Source organism: Heptranchias perlo, chromosome 28, assembly GCF_035084215.1.
Source record: "Heptranchias perlo isolate sHepPer1 chromosome 28, sHepPer1.hap1, whole genome shotgun sequence".
In the NCBI taxonomy this organism is placed as follows: Eukaryota; Metazoa; Chordata; class Chondrichthyes; order Hexanchiformes; family Hexanchidae; genus Heptranchias; species Heptranchias perlo.
In genome coordinates, this window is record NC_090352.1 from 32,353,201 (window position 1) to 32,372,816 (window position 19,616).

The 19,616-nt window shown below is 46.4% G+C and overlaps 1 protein-coding gene across 4 annotated transcripts in view; it reads left to right on the top strand.

The window, feature by feature from the left end:
* Positions 1-19,616, top strand: part of LOC137345020 (carboxypeptidase D-like) — a 212,676-nt gene that overhangs the window by 143,887 nt on the left and 49,173 nt on the right. For 3 of the 4 annotated variants that reach the window (XM_068008366.1, XM_068008367.1, XM_068008365.1), the window contains exons 19-20: positions 10,854-11,026; positions 17,934-18,118. The exons of the other annotated variant lie outside the window; for it this stretch is intronic. In XM_068008366.1, coding sequence (XP_067864467.1) covers positions 10,854-11,026; positions 17,934-18,118 — 358 coding nt within the window. The remainder of the gene's footprint in view (positions 1-10,853; positions 11,027-17,933; positions 18,119-19,616) is intronic. 4 annotated transcript variants of the gene reach the window in all.

Below are 19,616 nucleotides of genomic sequence, written 5' to 3' on the forward strand. Positions count from 1 at the left end.
AGCTGACAAGCAATTTAATAGCTCCCGGCATACGAATGGAGTTAGGCCAGCCCATTAGTAGAAACCCGAGGGATCAAATCGAGTTCGGGGTCACAACAAGGCTGCAAATGCTGAAAATCTGAAAAAAAACCAGAAAGCGTTGGATACGTACAGTGAGACTTGTCTGTGTCTGAAAAGACAAAAGGCGCATTATGGTTTTGGGGTGACATTTTTGTCTTGTTTTTATTTCGAGTTTGAGTCCTGCTGGTCAAAACATTACTTTTGGGAACTGCAAGCGAACTAACAATAAATACAGGTTTTAAAAAAAAAATCCGGTCATTTATCACGAGTTTGAAAATAAAAGGACAAAGCTACGAATTCTGGAGATCTGAAATAAAAATAGAGAATCCTGCCACTGTACAGCAGTACAGGGAACGGTCGTGTGGTGGATATGGCGCTGGGCTACTAACCCAGAGGTGGTGAGATCAAACCCCACTGGAACTCAATAAACCTGGTACTTTGTGGGCTAGCATCAGGAGAAAGACCCATGAAATCTGCCAAGTTGTTGTGTAAAAAAAATCTGATGTCCTTCAGGAAAGGGAGCTGTCTCCAAACAACCTTTGTAAACAATTTTACAACACCAAGTTATAGTCCAGCAATTTTATTTTAAATTCACAAGCTTTCGGAGGCTACCTCCTTCCTCAGGTGAACGTTCACCTGAGGAAGGAGGTAGCCTCCGAAAGCTTGTGAATTTAAAATAAAATTGCTGGACTATAACTTGGTGTTGTAAAATTGTTTACAATTGTCAACCCCAGTCCATCACCGGCATCTCCACATCCAAACAACCTTGTCAAGGCATCGAGGGATGGACAATAAATGTGGCCATTGCCAAGAATAATTTTTTTTAAAAGTCAGCATCTGAAAAGATTAACCTTTTGGGTTGAGAACCTTCGTCAGAGTTGAAGGGGTAAAATCCGCAATGCCAGTCTATCTTTTCTCTTTCGGGTGTTGACTGACCCGTGGTTCATTGCCATTGTGGTGAGCCAATTTTGCGTGCTCTTGATTTCATATTGATGACTCTGTCCATGTTTCCCACTTACAGAATATTGAAAGAAAGACCTTGCATTTATATTGCACCTTATCTCATCTCTCTCAAACATCTCTGCGCACTATTTTTTTCAACACTTGTTCTCGGGTGTGGGCTGGCAAGGCTGCAATTGTTGCCCACCCCAAGTTGCGCCAAGAAGGTGGTGTTGGGCCTTCTCCTTGAACCACTGCAGTCCTTGTGATGATGGTGCTTCCACGATGGTGTTAGGTAGGGAATTCCAGGATTTTGACCCAGCATTGATGAAGGAACGTGGAAATTCATGTCCAAGTCAGGATGGTGTGTAACCTAGAGGTGATGGTGTTCCCACGATGTTGCTGCTTTTGTCCTTCTCGATGGTAGAGGCTATGGGGCTGGGACTACGGTCGAAGTAAGCTTGAAGTATAATGAATTACTGTTGTCACATAGGCAAATTCAGCAGCTATTTTGTGCATAACATAATCTCACAATTGAATGGTCAGTTGATCTTTTTGTGATGGCGTTGGAGGGTTGTCAACCAGGATACAGGGAGAAAGCCCAACTCTGCTTTGAATAGTGCTGTTGGATTATTAACATCCAGCAAATCCACCAGAAACTGCAGAAAGGACTTCAATTTAACATCTCATCCAAAGGAAGCCACCTCTGACAGTGCTGTATTGGAGCACCAGCTGGAATTATCTGCCTGGCACAGGCATAATGGGCTGAATGGCCTCCTTCTGTGCTGCACCATGCTATGAAATTTTGGTATGGGACTTGAACCCACATCCTTCTGACCCAGAGGTGAGAGTGCTAGCAACTGAGCCAAACATTCTCAACCTCTAGCTCATAGGAAGAGACATAGAGCAAGTAGGGGGGCAGTGAGAGGTGCTCTGAAAAACAAGACCTCTAAGTACACAGCCATCACTTCCTGCAGTGTGGAATTTTCTTTCTGAACTTCTCTGCCTTGTCACCTCTCTTTCCACTTTCAAATGCCTCCTCCATTCCTACTCCCCGACTGTGCCTTCAGTCGCCTCCCCTATCGTCTCTTCTACTTTCTGCTCAGCATCAACCTTTCCCCTTGTAAAGACCCTCAGGACATTTTGTTTTGCGAGAGGCACTATATAAATATATAAGTTGTTGTTTTATAATGGATATGGGGCAGGCAAGCAATGACTAATGTTGAGCCCAGGTTTAGCATACAATCAGCACTTACTTGCATAAGGCATAAACCCAACTTTAGAAATTGAATTAGATTGATACGATACTTATAACATTCTATACCAATTAAATCAAATCATAGAGATTGGTTGGTGCAGTGAGTTGAGTGCTGTCATTTTACCTCTGGGCCTAGTGTCAACCAAATCCAACCTGACTAATTTAGATGAAAGTCTCCTCTCTGCCAAATGTGAAATGAGTTTGACAGTCTCCACCCAGTTCCTAGCAGGCATAAGCCCATAGTATAAAAGTGCCTGTAATTTGTCCCTACTTGGCACTAAATTGACAGTCTGTTTCACTCGGGGATGCCACAAGAGTTGGAGGGGTGGGGGGAGGGGCTGAAGCTATCACACCGATACATTAGAGGGATAAATTTCAGAGTGTGGGGTTCGAGGTGCTTTATTGGAGAAAGGTAGGGGGAGATTTATCTTGCATCTGCCCTCTGCTATATCCACTTGATGCTGATACTAGCAGCATAAAAAGTAGAAGCTGTCTGTTCTTCAGCGCTGAGGCACTGAAGGACAGACAAATTTGTACCCCCATAAAAAATAAGAATGTAGCAGGTTCCACAATAGCCGCCTGTAATAAAACCCAGTACGGCATTCTGAGCTTATAAAATTAAATCTAACCCATGTAGCTGTTTGGTGAGGTGATAGAAGCTATATAAGAAGGAACGGAATGCGAGTCTGATGTTGTCTCTGTGATTTCCTCGAGGAGGAATCAGAAAAGGCTAAAGATGAAAAAAAAAAGTCATATATTTCAACAGCTGGCTTCATTTTATTTATCTAATAAAAGTAAATTGTTTTTTGGCAATGTATTTAAAGGTAACCTTTCATTTGATCTCCGAGTCACTTTGTTTTACTACATTCTGTGGATTGCAATTGTAATCCTAGAGGATAATCCTATTACTGGCAGCACTTTTCAAAGGACTAGAATGACGGTGACACAGTGAGTTAGAAAGGACCCCGCTGTGAAATTGATGTGGGTCAGAACAGCATCCTTCCCGTTAATATTCAGTGAGGTCGGGTGGGATGAAAGACTCCTCTCTCTTGCTCTGATGGCTTCCAAGGGTCCTAAGTGAAAAGCAGTTGGACACAGTCCACAGCACATGCTGCCCTCTGACTTGGCAGAAAACCTGACCTTTTTTAGCGAGGCTCTCAGAACATAAAGTGTGCAACACTGAAGTATCATACCAGTGCTTTTCAGAGGTTGCGGGCAGATGACCGTGGCCACAGGTCCTCGTGTAGTAGGCAGCAGGGCCGCCCTGTTGCCTGTTTGGTGAAGTGCACTCTTCTTTTACATATCTCCTCATTAATCCCTCATGTGACCTGCGCTGCTTGAATATTCTGTTGCGGGAGATGGAATAATACCTTGTGGGCTGCAACCTCCTTAAAGGTGCCTGACTGTTTCCTTTGCTCTATCTTCTGCTGCTCCTCCTTCTCCATGATAATGGCGCCTGACCATAGGGAGTAGGAACATAGGACAGGAGTAGGCCATTCAGCCCCTCGAGCCTGCTCCACCATTGAATTATATCATGGCTGATCTGTACCTCAATTCCATTTACTCGCCTTAGCTCCATATCCCTTGACACCCTTACCTAACAAAGATCTATTGATCCATTTGACGTACGAACATAGATAGGATCATGGTTGATCTGATTGTGACCTCAACCTTACTTTCCCGTCTACCTACTATAACCTTTGACTCCCTTGTTAATCAGGAATCTATTTAACTCAGCCTTAAAAATATTCAGTGACCCTGCCTCCACCGCTGTCTGGGGAAGGGAGTTCCATAGACTCACGACCCTCTGAGAGAAAAAATTTCTCCTCATCTCCATCTTAAATGGGAGACCCCTTATTTTTAAACTGTGGCCCCTAGTTCTAGACTCTTCCACAAGGGGAAACATCCTCTCATCAACTACCCCTTCTAGTCCAAAGAAGTGGACCTAGCATCCACAGCCTTTTGGGGGAGAGAATTCCAGGTTGGGCTTACTGATTTGCCTCTTAAAAGATCTAGCTCTAATTTTAAGATAATGTCCCCACGTTCTTGATTCCCCCATCAGAGGAATGCCATACCTGCTCCTGAGAAGCCCCCACTGTGGGTATAGGGGGTGAAAATCCCTGGGTGGTCTCACCCTATCAGAAACAGTGAGAAGTAAGTCCAGGTCTATAGCCAGAAAGATCAAAAAAAAAATCATTGCAAAAAAATGTTTCCCAGCAGGAGGAATCACTGGTAAAATTCTTCACCCTTCTCAAACTCAGAAACTCCTTCCTTCTGCCTGTCTTAGCTAATCCTGGCAGGAGTTGTGCCTTATAATTCCCAGTCTATCTTACCCTGAGCGCATTGCGAATGTGAAGCAGGAAACTTAGAACTTCAGTGCCTCTGGCCCTCATTATAATATATTTAAATGAGGGCATGCAGGATTGGTGGGTGGATCACAGAGCGGGCCAATAATAACGGGGGAATTCAGTTGTGGTGGGGTGAGCGAGTGGTGGCAACTTTATGGCGGATAACTGGTGGAAATGGCACCTGTGCAATTTTCCTGCCACAAAAAAGGTATTTGCTCCAATTCCGCAGTGGAAATCTGCTGCACATGGTAAGGAAATTCACCCATCTGGGCCTGAAAATCTGCAGCTCTTTCAGCCTATTCCCACCGTAACTTTGGGAGGGCCGGATAACAGATCAGGACCTGGATAGTGTTGAATTGCCCAAGGTGACCTGTTCAGGGGGCAGAGCCTCCACCCACCTCAAACATGGTGATTGACGTAGGATGGAACAGGGCCGAGGGTGGGGTCCCCCCCCCCCTATGCCAAGGGGCTGCTGGGGACACAATCAGGAAGTTTCTGAGGGGGCGGTCGGGTAGGGAGGGGATTCCAACTCCCCAAACCCAGTCTGGAAAGATACACTGCAAGGTGGGCACCCAAGATGGGCTCCTAGTGGTGTGTGTGCCCACAAGGAGAATTCAAAATAAGGCAACCTTCCCCTGACCCCACATACTCTCATGGGGTCAATGGCGGAGATCACTGCTGGGCACGACACTCCGTAAGTGCTGGGAATTGCTGGCCTACGGACTTCTGGGACCAGAGGAGGGAACGCTAGATAGAAAGGAAGTAAAAGGGAAGTTAAAATAACAAGTGATCCCAAACTTGCAGCCAGTGCAGTGTGTAGGCGCTGTACTCATAGGGAGCTCGGGGTGGAGATATGGCTACACCACTGTAGCCTGGTTCCTCTGACCTCTGCTCCCTGTCCCTGAAGGAAATGTGGGATTGCGAATTAAAAATGGAAGAGGACGTGAATGAGGAACAGGCTGAAAGACCTTTAGGTGGATTATGTTAAATAATTGAGTGGTATTCATCCAATTAACTGATAAGAATTACACACTTATATGATTGGCATTAAAGATACCTCATTTTCTGTAATCTATTTCCCATGGTGGCCATCCTTATCCCCAAGTAGTCTCCCGCTATGATAATTTTTGGGCTGTGAAGTATTGTAATCTAGCTAAATCTGTTTTTTTTAAAGAACATTGCTTCTGTTCATTTTACTTCTTAATAAACTTAATTTGTTGTTTTGAGCCTAAATCTTACGGTTTGTTAATGCGGTATTTTTCACCAGTCGGAGAGATCAGGGGTGTATGTTAGTACCTCATGCTATTCCTACCGCATGCCTCTTCAGTTAAAGGGTTCACTCTGTGGCCTGCTATCTCGCACTACTTTGCACATAAGGACAAGTTCTGGTTTACAGTGAGCAAGGGCTTGTCGATTGAAGTGGACTTTTAGCCACGAGATAAAAGTATCTCCACACTTACCTCAGTCTTTCCTTCCTCCTGCAATCTACAGGATTCTAAAACCCAAACTTGGTGCCATGTCATTAATATGTTTTGAGTGAAGTAGTTATCTGCCTGACTGTTTTCAACCTTGGCAGTGCGATCTGCACTGTGAGACTTGGCCGTTCATCTTGCTTTCTCAATTAAAAAGAAATTAAGATAAACCACTATCTGCAAAGCCTCGTCTCGCATAGACTCTTATTTTAAAATGCAGATCTTGTGTTCAGTCACGAGTGCAGAGTAACTAATCATCTTCAGCAGTGCCATTAAGAAGAAAAGAAAATATATTAAACACATTCTCAACATAAAATCTCATTAGTGTGTCAGACAACGGGGACCTCGCTAGAAACCACCTGAGCTATTCATTTCCCAGAATGTTCAGCCCAGAGATGTTTAATGAACATATTTATTATTTATTCTTCTGTGGGTTTATAGAATTTAGACATAATTCATTCCAGTACAAGTGTTATTGAGCCTCACAGGCTACACGCTACAGTCATGGACAATGTGTGTTGTGTGGATGATGCTGTCGGAGGGGGACCTGTGAAGCAAGCAGTTCCGCTGGCCTGCAGCAGTCCTGTGGATTTATACACTTCATGGCTGGTAGCCAAGCATGCTGCTTTATTGCGACTGTAATTCAGTAACTTCAAAGTGACTGTAATTTTAAAAGTGAATGGATGATTTGGAGCGGGTCTGCGAGTGTGTGCGGCCTGATTTCATGTTGAAATTGAATGGGGGAGAGTTGCCTCATCAGCAACATGTGCACCGGGAAAATAACACAGGATACGGGATTCCCATTGACCCTTTTGGCTGCTGCCAGCTTTCTGTACCTCCGCCATCACACTGGGGCTTATGCCCTGGGGTCCACTGTTGCAGCTAATGGCATAACATCCGCTTAATTCGCCAGAATGATACCAGGACTAAAAGGGTTAAATTATGAAGACAGGTTGCATAGACTAGGCTTGTATTCCCTCGAGTACAGAAGATTAAGGGGTTATCTATTTCAAGTGTTTAAGATGATTAAAGGATTTGATAGGGTAGATAGAGAGAAACTATTTCCTCTGGTGGGGGGGAGTCCAGAACAAGGAGGCATAACCTTAAAATTAGAGCTGGGCCGTTCAGTGATGATATCAGGAAGCACTTCTTCATACAAAGGGGAGTGGAAATCTGAAACTCTCTCCATTAAAAAGCTGTTGAGGCTGGGGGTCAATTGAAAATTTCAAAACTGAGATTGATAAATTTTTGTTAGACAAGAGTACCAAGGGATATGAAATCAATGCAGGTAATTGGAGTTAAGATACAGATCAGCCATGATCTAACTGAGTAGCGGAACAGGCTTGAGGGGCTCACTGGCCTATTCTTGTTCCTATGTAATACAAGTCTGTCCAGTCTGACTGAAGAGCCTTACTTGTACCCAATCTCCGCTGGTGGGACTGTTTCATCTTATTATTACTTTTTTTTTTGAGTATTTATATCAGTAAGGACGCTCCGTGTTATAATCAAAAGATGGACTGGGTACAGTAATTATCCAATCAGCACAGAGAACTGATGTCATAGCTTCACAGCTGCATCAATCGTGTAACACAAACAGAAAACACTGGAAACAGGTCAGGCAGCGACTGTCAAGAGAACATATTGATGTACAGACCCTTCCTCAGAACCGAGTTATTTCTTTGGTTGTGCCCGTTTACTGGATAAATATTGCACCCACAGCTTAAGGAATGACTTGAAAAGGGAGAATATAAGGCAAGACATAAAGAGAACTAATAAAAAAAGTAAAGCAGCATTTCAGCATTCGTGCAAGTAGCGGCTTCAGAAGTGATACAAACTAATGAGGTGAGCTGTGAAATAGCAGCAAATGCAGAGTCGCTGAAATAGCAACTGATGCTTAGTCCAGCATCTGCAGTATTTTACTTGTGTAATAGATTACAATATTGACAATACTGGTCAATGCTATATTAACTGGTCCGTTCTCTGTCATACGGGGTCACAAAGAATCGTAACAGCACACACACGCGTGTATCTCTGTACTGTGAAAGGGATCCTCAGGCAGCACACGTGTGTATATTTCTACTGTGAAACATCCTCAGGCAGCACACGCATGTATATCTCTGTACTGTGAAAGGGATCCTCAGGCAACATATACATGCGTGTATATCTCTACTGTTTCTGGTATTCCTCTGAAGTGAGTATCCACATGAAAAGTAAGATCAATACTGCATAAATTAACAGAACACTTTTTATTCCATGAAGCTGATGATGTTTCTCAGTCCTTTCATTATGCCCATTGTATACTCAGTGACTGCAGTAATTACAGCTCATGAGCCCCATACGTGATACAGCAAAGTCTTTGTTGCTCGTACTTTATGCTGTTGAGTCACGTGGGCATCGTGTGCTGGTGGGAGGTTCAGGCCGTACTTGAGTGTCGAGCTTCAGTCTGCACCAAACGCTGGCACTAGATGTTTGCAGAAAAAATGTGGGTGCAATTTCTAAACAGTATAACAGGTCTAGATTCTAACCGCAGGTCATGCAGCTTATATTTGAATAAGAATGGGATTATTATATTTATTATACGTGAGGGTAAATTTTCTGATCTGCTCCCAGCACGGACTCTGGCTCATCAAGAGCGCATTTCGGAAACCCCAATTTCCAGCAAAGTTACGGCATGGGATCGGCAGAAATTTAGAAATTCCCTGCCAGTTTCCTAACATTAAAACTCGTCGCAGGTCTGCCTGCCATCTAGTGGCTATCACTTGAAGTACAACTCATGAAAGGGGCTTCTTCCTTGTAATGAAATAAGTAGCATTCCAAACACTTATTAACTAATCTACAAAAGAGTAAATATGTAACAAATAACCCCAAAAATAAACATTGGGTCTGAATTCCCAGTATTGGGAATGGAACATGTGCTGCAGGTTTGAATCCCTCCACTTCAGGCATTCCCAATCAGAGGCCTGGAACTCTCCCACAGGCCTTGTTGGGGCGAGTTCAAAAGTAGCTGTGACTTGAGCCTAGAAGCAGGCAACCCGTTTACTTCCTCAGGCCACTGGTGGGATGGGGTGGTCCAGGGAAACTAGAAAGAAAGGGGAGGAAATTAGAGGCGAGTGTACCCTAAAAACCAACGCTGAGAATTTCTTGGAGGTTCATCCGATCATCTGCCATAACCTTGGCGGAAGATCGGCAGAAACCCCGATACATCATGTAAACAGGAGTAACGTCGATCCCCCATCGAAGTTATGGCAGCCGGGCAGAGAGCCGCCAACGAATTTCCTGATGCAAGTCACTGCTGTACTTAATCGCTTCGCCTGCCATTAGAGCATGGTTTAATTGTCAGTTAGTAAAAGGAAAGACTTGCATTGATATGGAGCCTTTCATGACCTCAGATGTCCCAAAGTGCTTTACAGCCAATTAAGTACTTTTGAAGTGTAGATGCTGTTGTAATGTAGGAAATGCAGCAGCCAATTTTTGTGATGTTGATTGAGGGATAAATATTGGCCAGGACATCGGAGAGATCTCCCCTGAGGGTTTCTCTGCCAGGAGCCTGAAGTTGGAATAATTACCCCTGAAACATTAATGCACTCTTATGAAATTCTTTTGTCTGCCATTTTGATGAGGCATTAGTCATTTTGTATCTGATGTTAAAGCATGATCTGAGTTGCTGGGACAGTATATCCAGTGCAGATGGCGCATTTACTGTACGTTCCAGCTCTGCATCTGGTTGATTCTGACACTGGAGACAAAACAGTACAAAAGTGTTTGACTCTCATCGAGTCGGCATCCCTTACTGTGACATCCACAAAACAATAATTATTATTATTGAAAATAAAAGAGCATTGAGCAATTACAGTAAAAGCAGAATGTGAGCACAGAGCAGGCCCTTCATCTGGTACATTAATAATCATGAGCTGCACATAATAATTGTCTCCTGTTGGGTATTTGGCCATTGGCCCAGTTTCCAGCACTATCTGGGCAGATGTGCTGCTCCTTAACTGAGCCGGAGGCAGGCCATTTCTTTTACGTACACTCTGACTAGGCTACTCTTCAATTCTATCTGATGGAATGTGAATATTAAAGGACTCTTAATATTAAAGAACATTAGACTTCTACATGGATATATATTTAATTATATATACTTGTCAATCTCCTGTGACATTGCCCAGGGGAGTCAAAACCAAGTATAGTTCTTCAGGTGAAGCAGGGTTAGAGGGTGGAGGGTAAATGAACCAGGGCCCTTTCACAATCTCAGGACATCCCAAAATGCTTCACAGCTAATGAATTACTTTTGAAGTGCAGTCACTGTTGAAATTTAGGAAAACGCAGCAATTTGTGCACATCCAGGTATAACCATCAGCAAATGAGATAACCAGATAATCTTTTTTTGGTGGTGATGGTTGAGGGAGAAATGTTGGCCAGGACACCGGGAGAACTCCCGTGTTCTTTTTTCTTGAACAGTGCCGCAAGATCTTTTGTGTCCACCTGAGGGGGCTGGCAGGGCCTCAGTTTAATGGCTCATCCGAAAGATTTCACCTCAGTACTGCGCTGAAATGTCAGCCTAGATTATATGCAGAAGTCTCTGGAGTGGGGCTTGAACCCACAACTTTCTGACATTAAGTGGCTCATACATTGGCTGACACCAATATCGAAGGCTATTGAGAGTTTTTGAGATTTACAGAGAAGCAAGACCAGGATGATACCAAATCTCATTCTTGTAGTTGCACACATCCCTACTGCCTCCTGCTGACTAACCTCTCATGTTGTTGGATTGTGCAGGCCGTAGGCCGGGAGATCCTTCTACACTTTATTTTACACCTAGTGACAAGTTATGGGAAAGACCCGGAGCTCACCCTGTTTATGGACAACACCCGAATCCACGTTTTACCCAGTATGAATCCCGATGGATTTGAAATGTCTTTTGAAGGCGACTGTGATGGACCCGCTGGAAGGTACTGGAGACAAGTAAAGGGAAGAGAATAATCTGCCGGGGGAAGGCACATTTAGAGGCCTTTAATTTGGGAATATTTTAAATTGAAATTTCTCCGCAGTTCTTTCCCTCGTCATCCCTTTAAATCCCTTAAGGTAGACTTCTGTGGGGATTCTGCCAATCTTGCGTCAAAGTTATGGCGGGAGAAGTCCGGCAGAAATTCTACCCCCTTATCTCTAAGCATACTCTTCCTGTCAGGAGTGTTGACTCTTGACTTATTTGTACCAGCACATTGTTCTATTAAGCCAAGCTGAGGAGCTTACCACAAAGTTAAGACTGTCCAACAACTAGTTCAAGAACCACCTGTATTTCCTATAATCATGGCTGGCCCTTTCACCTCTGGGATGAAAACAACTCTCTCTGCCTGCATTTATATAACTCTGAATTGCTTTTCAGGGCATTGCAAAACGTCTCACCATCAATTAATTACTTTTGAAGTCCAGTCACTATTGTTAGTTAGGCAAACAGGTCCCAATGAAATGACTTTAGGATACAGTCAACTCATCCTTAATGGTCACAAGGGTCATATCACAAAGCTAATCCTAAATTGACATAAAATCAGCCAGGATTCCAACTCCTGACTGCTTTCCAACTATCCCTGATGTGCAGGTGTATGACTTTTGGAGAGGACAGGAGCGGTCTCAGATGTGACAGCCTGGCCCCAATACTCACTGTCTAGGCCACATATGAAGAATGGTCGTTTTAGTGAGGTATTGCAGGGCTGTTGGCAACTGTGAATCTGTACGCTAGTTTGAATCGGGTGGGGAGTGAGGCGGGGGTGGGGGGGAGGTGGAGGTCACTGGACAAGAAAAGAAAGTCAAGTAGACAGTTCACATAAGGTTTGAAGTAGACCCATATGTTATGTCTGGTACAACTAACCCACTTAGGGACAGTTTACATATGTTGCCCAAGTCAGTAACAGACTTGTTTTGGGATCTTTATTTAGGCTTTTGATTCAGGAGTACAGGGAGACAAAAACAATACTTCCTCTTTTCTTATAACCTTTATTCAAACTCTCTTTACAATTTTCTTATACTCTTATTCCATAACAGTCAAGTCATTAGTTAATCATTGTACTAAAACATGATAAAACTCTAACTTCTTTAATTCCAAATATATTTACAATCATCAATCACTTTCTCTAGTCTTTTAGTTTAGCAGCAGCTATTCACTACTTTCATTACAACGTTGTAAAGGACCTTCTGCTTGCTTTCCTCGGAGAGATGCTGGGTGCTCCCACCCGAGCAGACTGCCAGCTCTTCTGTCCCTCGCCCAGGTTAACCTGTTTTGGGGCATTCCGTGGCTCTTCTCTTGTTGTACACTTTCTTCTGCTCCTTTCCTTCTATTTATACCCAATTTGGTCACGTCTCAGGAAATGTAGTTCTCTTGACCTTTCTGTGGATCCCCTCAACTTCTGCCCCCTGTATAACTAAATCTTATCTTGCAATCCAGTTCTCCACTAAGATTAGTAGAGACATTGGGCCCGATGTTAGCAGGCCTGCGGGTTCCCGGCGAGGGGGGGCTATCGGGCGCGTGGGTAACGCGCCCGGTGAAATGAGTGCGTCCCCCGCGCGATCACGGGATAATTGAAGTCATTTACCTGTGGTTACGGGTTTTCCGCTGCTCAGCTGCGCACCGGCGGCCTGCGCATGCGCAGTGACGTCTGAGTGATGGTGGAGCTCTATTTAAAGGGGCAGTCCACCAATGCTCCTCCTGCTGCAAACAAGAAGTAGCACACCATGGAGCACCCCAGGGGTAAGGCTGCCCCACGATTTTCTGACGACTCACTCCAGCTGCTGCTGGACGGGTAAGGAGGAGGAGGGAGACGTTGTTCCCCAGCGATGGAAGGAAGTGCCCTGCCTCCGCCACCAGGAAGGCATGGGCGGAGGTGGCCGCGGAGGTTAGCAGCAGGGGCAACACCACAAGAACATGGATCCAGTGTCGCTAGAGATTCAATGATCTCACTAGGTCCGGCAAAGTGAGTACACTAACGCATTCTCCCACACTCCGTCTTCCACATCACCTCAAACACCTCACAACCCCTTCTGCACTGCCACCACAGCGCTCCCGCATCAATCCTCACAGCCACTCAACTATCATCCTCACCGTGCCTGCACGTACCCACCGTCCCTGTCCCCATTCGAACACTACCACACACCCCAATCCCCATGCAATGGGATGGCCATGTGGCACACGCATCCTCCCATCCATCTCCCACACGCTCAACCCACCCACACCAATGCTTGAAGCGTCTCACAATGCAATCATCACTCAATCACGCATCTGTGTTTTGCCTTGACAGGAGAAGAGATGCAAGAACGCCCGGGAAAGGGCACGCACTGGAGGGGGCCCGCCACACGAGGTGGTTCTAACGCACGCAGAGCTGGACGCCTTGGAGATCAGCCACACGCTGCATTGCCTGTCCGTGGCGGATGGCGAGGCTGGGGCTGCAGAAACGTCCAGTAACGGAAAGCTGACACTCAGCACTCATGATCGCGAATGATCTTAGCATCACTTGGCATCTGCCGCACCTCAACATTTGTCCACACGCCTGATATTGCCCTTTGTTCTCTTGCAGGGCCGTCTGCGAGCGCCGTGTCTGTGGAGGGCGATTCCTCAGAGGACATGCCGGTCTCTGAGGGTCCATCGTCACATATGAGCCAAGCATCCACCAGCGCAGATACACACACCTCGGTGGGTCCCCCTCCTCAATTAGTTGGGATTGCACATGGTGAGTCACCGCGCACGTGTGAGCATGAGCAGACCCTGGTGGCAGGGGCAGCCGCGGAGGGTCCGCGTCGGTGGGAGCACTCTTCTCCAGGCTCTGCTCAGCCGGACCCAGATGCTGAACACAGGGGGCCACCAGTCAAAAGGAGAGTCGTCGAGGGGCACCAGCACATTGCCGAGGTACTGGAAGAGGTGCCACGCGCACTCTCCACAATCGCGCAGGTGATGGAGGAGTCCAACTCCTGCATGAGGGCAATGGTGGCACAAGTACAGGAGGGTATCGGCGAGATAGTGTCGCGGGTAGGTGCGGGAACGTCTGCGGTGGAGGAAAGGCTAGCTTCCCTCGAGCGTCACGCACAGCTCAACATTGAGTCCATCCAGGCCCTGACAACGGCTGTTCGGATTCGGGGTGAGCAACATTCTGCCGCCATAAACAGGCTGACAGATACATTAGAGGTGGCCTTGCAAGGTCTCACACAGGTCATCCAAACTGCCGTCCAGCAGGGTGGAAGGAGTGATGTGGGCCTAGGCCATGAGAGGGAAGATGGTGAACGGGGACATGGAAGTGGGGACGCTACTCAAAGTGCCCCCATGTCTCACCCGTTGCCCCCCTCTCAACCAGTACCCGCAATGGTGCCTCCTATCCAGGTGGCCGAGTCTGCCCCTGCACAGGTGCAGGAGGAGCAGTCTGTGGTGGTGCCCTCACGGGCACTGAAACCCAGGGGGCGTCGGCCCAAAGCATCTACCCGGTCAGGGCACGAACAAGAGCAACCTGCCACTACCTCTGCTGGAGCCACAGGGGTAGCACCACGTAGGGGTTCCCGCAAACGTAAGGCTAGGGTGTTATGAACACAAAGGGAATGCACCAGGGTGTGTGACAATTTGTTATGTTTTTATTTATAGTCGTTTACTGCACATACACAATAAACACAATTGTTCTCACCACTACTGCCACCTCTTGTCCATTCTTGAGTGGCTTGTGCAATAGGTCCCTTTCGTGGGGCTCATCATGACGACGAGCACCTGGTCCCACCCATTGGGTCACACTACAGTGGGTGCAGGAGTACTGGCACCACTCTTCTGTGGAGGGGGCTGGTATGGCCCCTCGTCTGTGCACGTGATGAGGTCTGGACGCCTCAGACAGTCTGATGTTAGGAGAACCGTTGACATATGAGTGCCCCCCTGGCCTGACGAGCATCCAGGTGAGCCAGTGTTCGGCCCATGGGTCCTTCCTCCTCCTCTTGCTCTTCCTCCTCCTCATCGTCGTCCTCAATATGGGTGGCTGTTGTGCCATGTTGTGCAGGGCACAGCAGACAACTATAATTCGTCCCACTCTGAGTGGCGCGTATTGTGGAGCGCTCCCCCGGAACGATCAAGGCACCTGAAGTGCATCTTGAGCACCCCTATAGCCTGCTCAATTGCAGACCTGGTAGCAATGTGGCTGTCATTGTATCGACGCTGCGGCTCGGTGATGGGGTTCCTCAGAGGTGTCATAAGCCACGTGTGCAGGGGATATCCCTTGTCGCCGAGGAGCCAGCCGTTGCCGGTGTTGGGTGAGTGGAAGAGGGGCGGGACGGTGGACTCCCTGAGGACGAAGGCATCGTGGCAGCTGCCAGGGTATCTGGCGCACACGTGTAGGAATCTCTGGCGGTGGTCACAGATGAGCTGGGCGTTCATGGAGTGATACCCCTTCCTGTTGATGAACAGTCCTGGCTCATGTGGAGTTGCCCGTATTGCTATGTGGGTGCAATCGATTACACCCTGCACCCGTGGGAAGCCAGCCACAGCATGGAATCCAACCGCCCTCTCCATCTGGCTGCGGTCATCCATGGTGAAGTTGATGTAGTGCGAGGCCCTGTGGAACAACCCATCGGTAACCTGCCTTATGCACTTGTGTGCAGACGACTGACAGACCCCGGTGATGTCCCCGGTGGCACCCTGGAAGGATCCGGAGGCGAAGAAGTTGAGGGCAGTGGTGACTTTGACGGCGACGGGTAAGAAGATGCTGCTTGGTCCATCCGGGAGCAGCTCGTCATTAAGGAGGCTGCAGATGTCGGCAACTACCTGGCGACTGACTCTGAGCCTCCGTATGCACTGCTGCTCAGAGAGGTCCAGGAAGCTGACCCTCGATCTGTCGACCCTGTGCCGAGGGTAGTACCTCCTGCGACGCATCTCTCTCTGCGGATGCCCTCCCTCCTGCTGTGCAGGTGGATGTGCCACAGCACCGTGTTGTGGGGCTCCACGTGTCTGAGGCGGCCTGCGAGGCTGCTGAGGCTGGTGATGCTGTTCGTCCTCCGAGGAGGTCAAGGCGGCCCCCATCTGGAAGGTGTGGGTCTGAGGGGTTCGGCAAGGTAGGTAAGTGTGTCCTCGCACCGGGGTTGTGGTTCCACGTCGGTGAATCTTCTTGCTAGGAGGAGGGTGGTGGAGGGCAGGCGTTGCCCTATGTGACGGAGTGGCCTCCTGCGTTGGTGAAGGGTCTCCCCCCCCCACCTGTGGAATGAACCTTGGCAGCTGCCACAGGCTGCTGGCTGCAACACGTCCGTTTGAAGTGAGAGTGTTTCCCCCAGTTTGGGAAACAGTCTCAGTTCAAGGTAAAATCCCACCCTTCCTAATAAAAGAGCTCAATCAGGCCTGTAAACGACCTGAACGAGCAAGATAAATACTTACAAGTGGCATCCCGCTGGCTTTAATTGCCTGCGGGATTCCCACCTGCGGGGCCTGCGCGCGCACGCCGGCGCGTCCGTGGGGAACCCGGAAGTGGGCGGGTTCGAGACGGGATCCGGTCCGGCTCCGGGATTCCCCGATTTTCGGGGCCCCCCCCCGCCGAGAACGCACCCGATAGCGGGTGGTAAAATCAAGCCCGTTATCTCATGCTTGATTAACCTGTGGTCCCTGGTTCAGTGCTCAGGTCACTATCAGGTCACTGTAACCTTTAACACCAAATTGGGAGGTGTAGTTAATACAAAGGAAAAATGTGACAAAATACAGGAAGGCATTAATAAACTTGCAGAATGGGCATGTAATTGGCAAATGAATTTCAATATAGATAAGTATGAGGTGGTTCATTTTGGTAGGAAGAATAAGGAGGCCACGTACTGCTTGGATAGTAAGAGTCCAAATGGGGTAGAGGAGCAAAGGGATCGAGGGATACAGATAAACAAATCGTTAAAAGTAGCGACACAGTTAATAAGGTCATAAAAAAAGCAAACCAAGCACTAGGGTTCATTTCTACAGGATAGAATTGAAAATCAGAGAAGTTATGTTAAACTTTTATAGAACCTTGGTTAGACCACATTTGGAGTACTGTGCACAGTTCTGGTCTCCACATTATAAAAAGGATATAGAGGCATTGGAGAAGGTGCAAAAAAGATTCACAAGGATGATACCAGAACTGAGAGAATATGCTTATCAGGAAAGGCTGAACAGGCTAGGGCTCTTTTCTCTAGAAAAGAGAAGGCTGGGGGCTGACCTGATAGAGGTCTTTAACATAATGAAAGGGTTTGATAGGGTAGACGTAGAGAAAATGGTTCCACTTGTGGGGGTGTCCAAAACCAGAGGTCATAAATATAAGATAGTCACTAATAAATCCAATAGGGAATTCAGGAGAAACTTCTTTACCCGAAGAGTGGTAAGAATGTGGAACTCACTACCACAAGGAGTAGTTGAGGCAAATAGCTTAGATGCATTTAAGGGGAAACGAGATAAACACATGAGGGAGAAAGGAATAGAAGGATATGCTGATAGGGTGAGATGAAGAGGGGTGGGTGGAAGCTCATGTCAAGCATGAACGCCAGTATAGATAAGTTGGGCCAAATGGCCTGTTTCTGTGCTGTAGACTCTATGTAACTATGTAACTCCATACATTAACTCCAGTGACCCATTACATTGCTCGTTGGTTACAACAACCTCCACACAATAAAAAGCATCCAACTGCATTAATTTCAACAGGTAATGGTCAATACGCATAGCATCACAACACATCTTTAAGGGGAATCGAGTGTGAGCTGCTACCCTGGCACAGAAAAAACAGGGCAGCACTGGTATCACCTAACTCATACCCAAAAACCCATGAGCTGTGCACCCTCCTGCAGTAAGCATCTCGAGACTAATTACCAGAGTGAAGCCATTGATTTCCTTTCTAGATACAACGCCAATGGCTTTGATCTGAATCGAAACTTCCCTGATGCATTCGATGAAAGAGAAGATGAGAGACAGAATGAAACGCAGCACGTCATAAAGTGGGTCAGTTCCATTCCCTTCGTACTGTCGGCCAACATGCATGGAGGAGCAGTGGTGGCTGTCTATCCCTATGACAGCTTGACGGAAAGTAGGTGACCTTCTACAGATAACGGAGGCGGGGAGGGGCGAGGCCTGTATTTTACAATGGGATTAGATGGTTACATTGGTTAAAGTGCTGGGACCTGGATTCAGATCTACCTCAACCTGATGATGATCTCCATATAAGGACCCCTAAGTGAAATGAATTTGAGGAGTCACAAACCAATTCATAGTGAATGTGAATCAATGGCGCAAACTGCCCATAATTTAGCAATAAACTGGCAGTCTCACGCATAGAGGTTAGACATGGAGGAACTAGAAATGTCAAGTTTGTTCACGGGATGCTGTTCTGAAATTAGGATTAAGACATATGGAAAGAGGAAGATATTCTTGGTGGCTATGTGTGGGTGACATCAGTAACATGGCTGTAAGATTTCCTCTGATTGCTATTTTATTGAATTTATAAACACATCTTAGAGTTCATTATTGCCTAATTTAGGTTCCCAGTTTCATATATACTAAGAAGCTTGGGTAAGAAGGTCTGCCATTCTGTTGCTTCAATTATGGGAATTTTATTTCCTCTCCATTGAAAAATCATAGTAGAACGAGGGTTTATTTCTTAACCAACACAATCTTATTAGCTTTTTGCTGTTAAATGATTGCTGACAGAGTCTGGTTGGAAAAGACCAAAGGATTAAACAATAAGTTCATGTGAAGGATTTATTGAGGCACATACACTGCCTTTCAACATCCAGTATTGGGAAAAGACTTCTTCTGTTTACTGAGTTATAAGCTTGGAAATTTCCATTATTAGCAGATGGACGCTACGCATTTAATGACGTTCCAGTGTCTGTGTCTGTAGTGAAAGCGTTAACCCACTTGAAATAAAGGGGCTAACTCCTCTGTTAAAAAGCAGGCAGTGGAATGTCATGCGAATATGCTAGGTATTCAGCCACTAATATTATTAACATACTGCAGCAACCAAAAGAAACCGTCCCCCATTAGTTTCAAGATGTGTTTCAGCATGTAATACTAGTCAAAGACACTAGATGGCCATCATAATCTACAGTAGGCGATCCCTTGGGATTTTTCTCATCATTTCAAACTATCAAAGTTTGGGACCAAAGACGTGTAATTTCAGGACCACACGTAACCTCCACTGGGAGACCTGATGTTCATCTCTTGCATCCAGTGACAGTGTTCTTCTGACAGCATGCTTTTCTTTTTAGAAGCATTTTATTTTTCTGTCACCTTGTTTCATGCTGGCTAAGGTCATCTCTGATCCTGCAGATGACTGGGTTTATATAAAAAGGGAAATTTTCTTCCTTTGTGTTTCCAGTGGAGAGCCTTGTCTGCAGAGAATGAGAGCGCAAAGTGGCTGAAACAATGGTCGGAATATCACATGTAGCATGTACCAGAATTTATTATAGTAGGTGTCAGCTGTGGCTCAGATGGTAGTGCTCTTACCTCTGAGCCATGAAGGTTGTGGATTCAAATCCCACTCTAGGGACTTGACAACAAAACCTGGGCTAACACTCCCAGTGCAT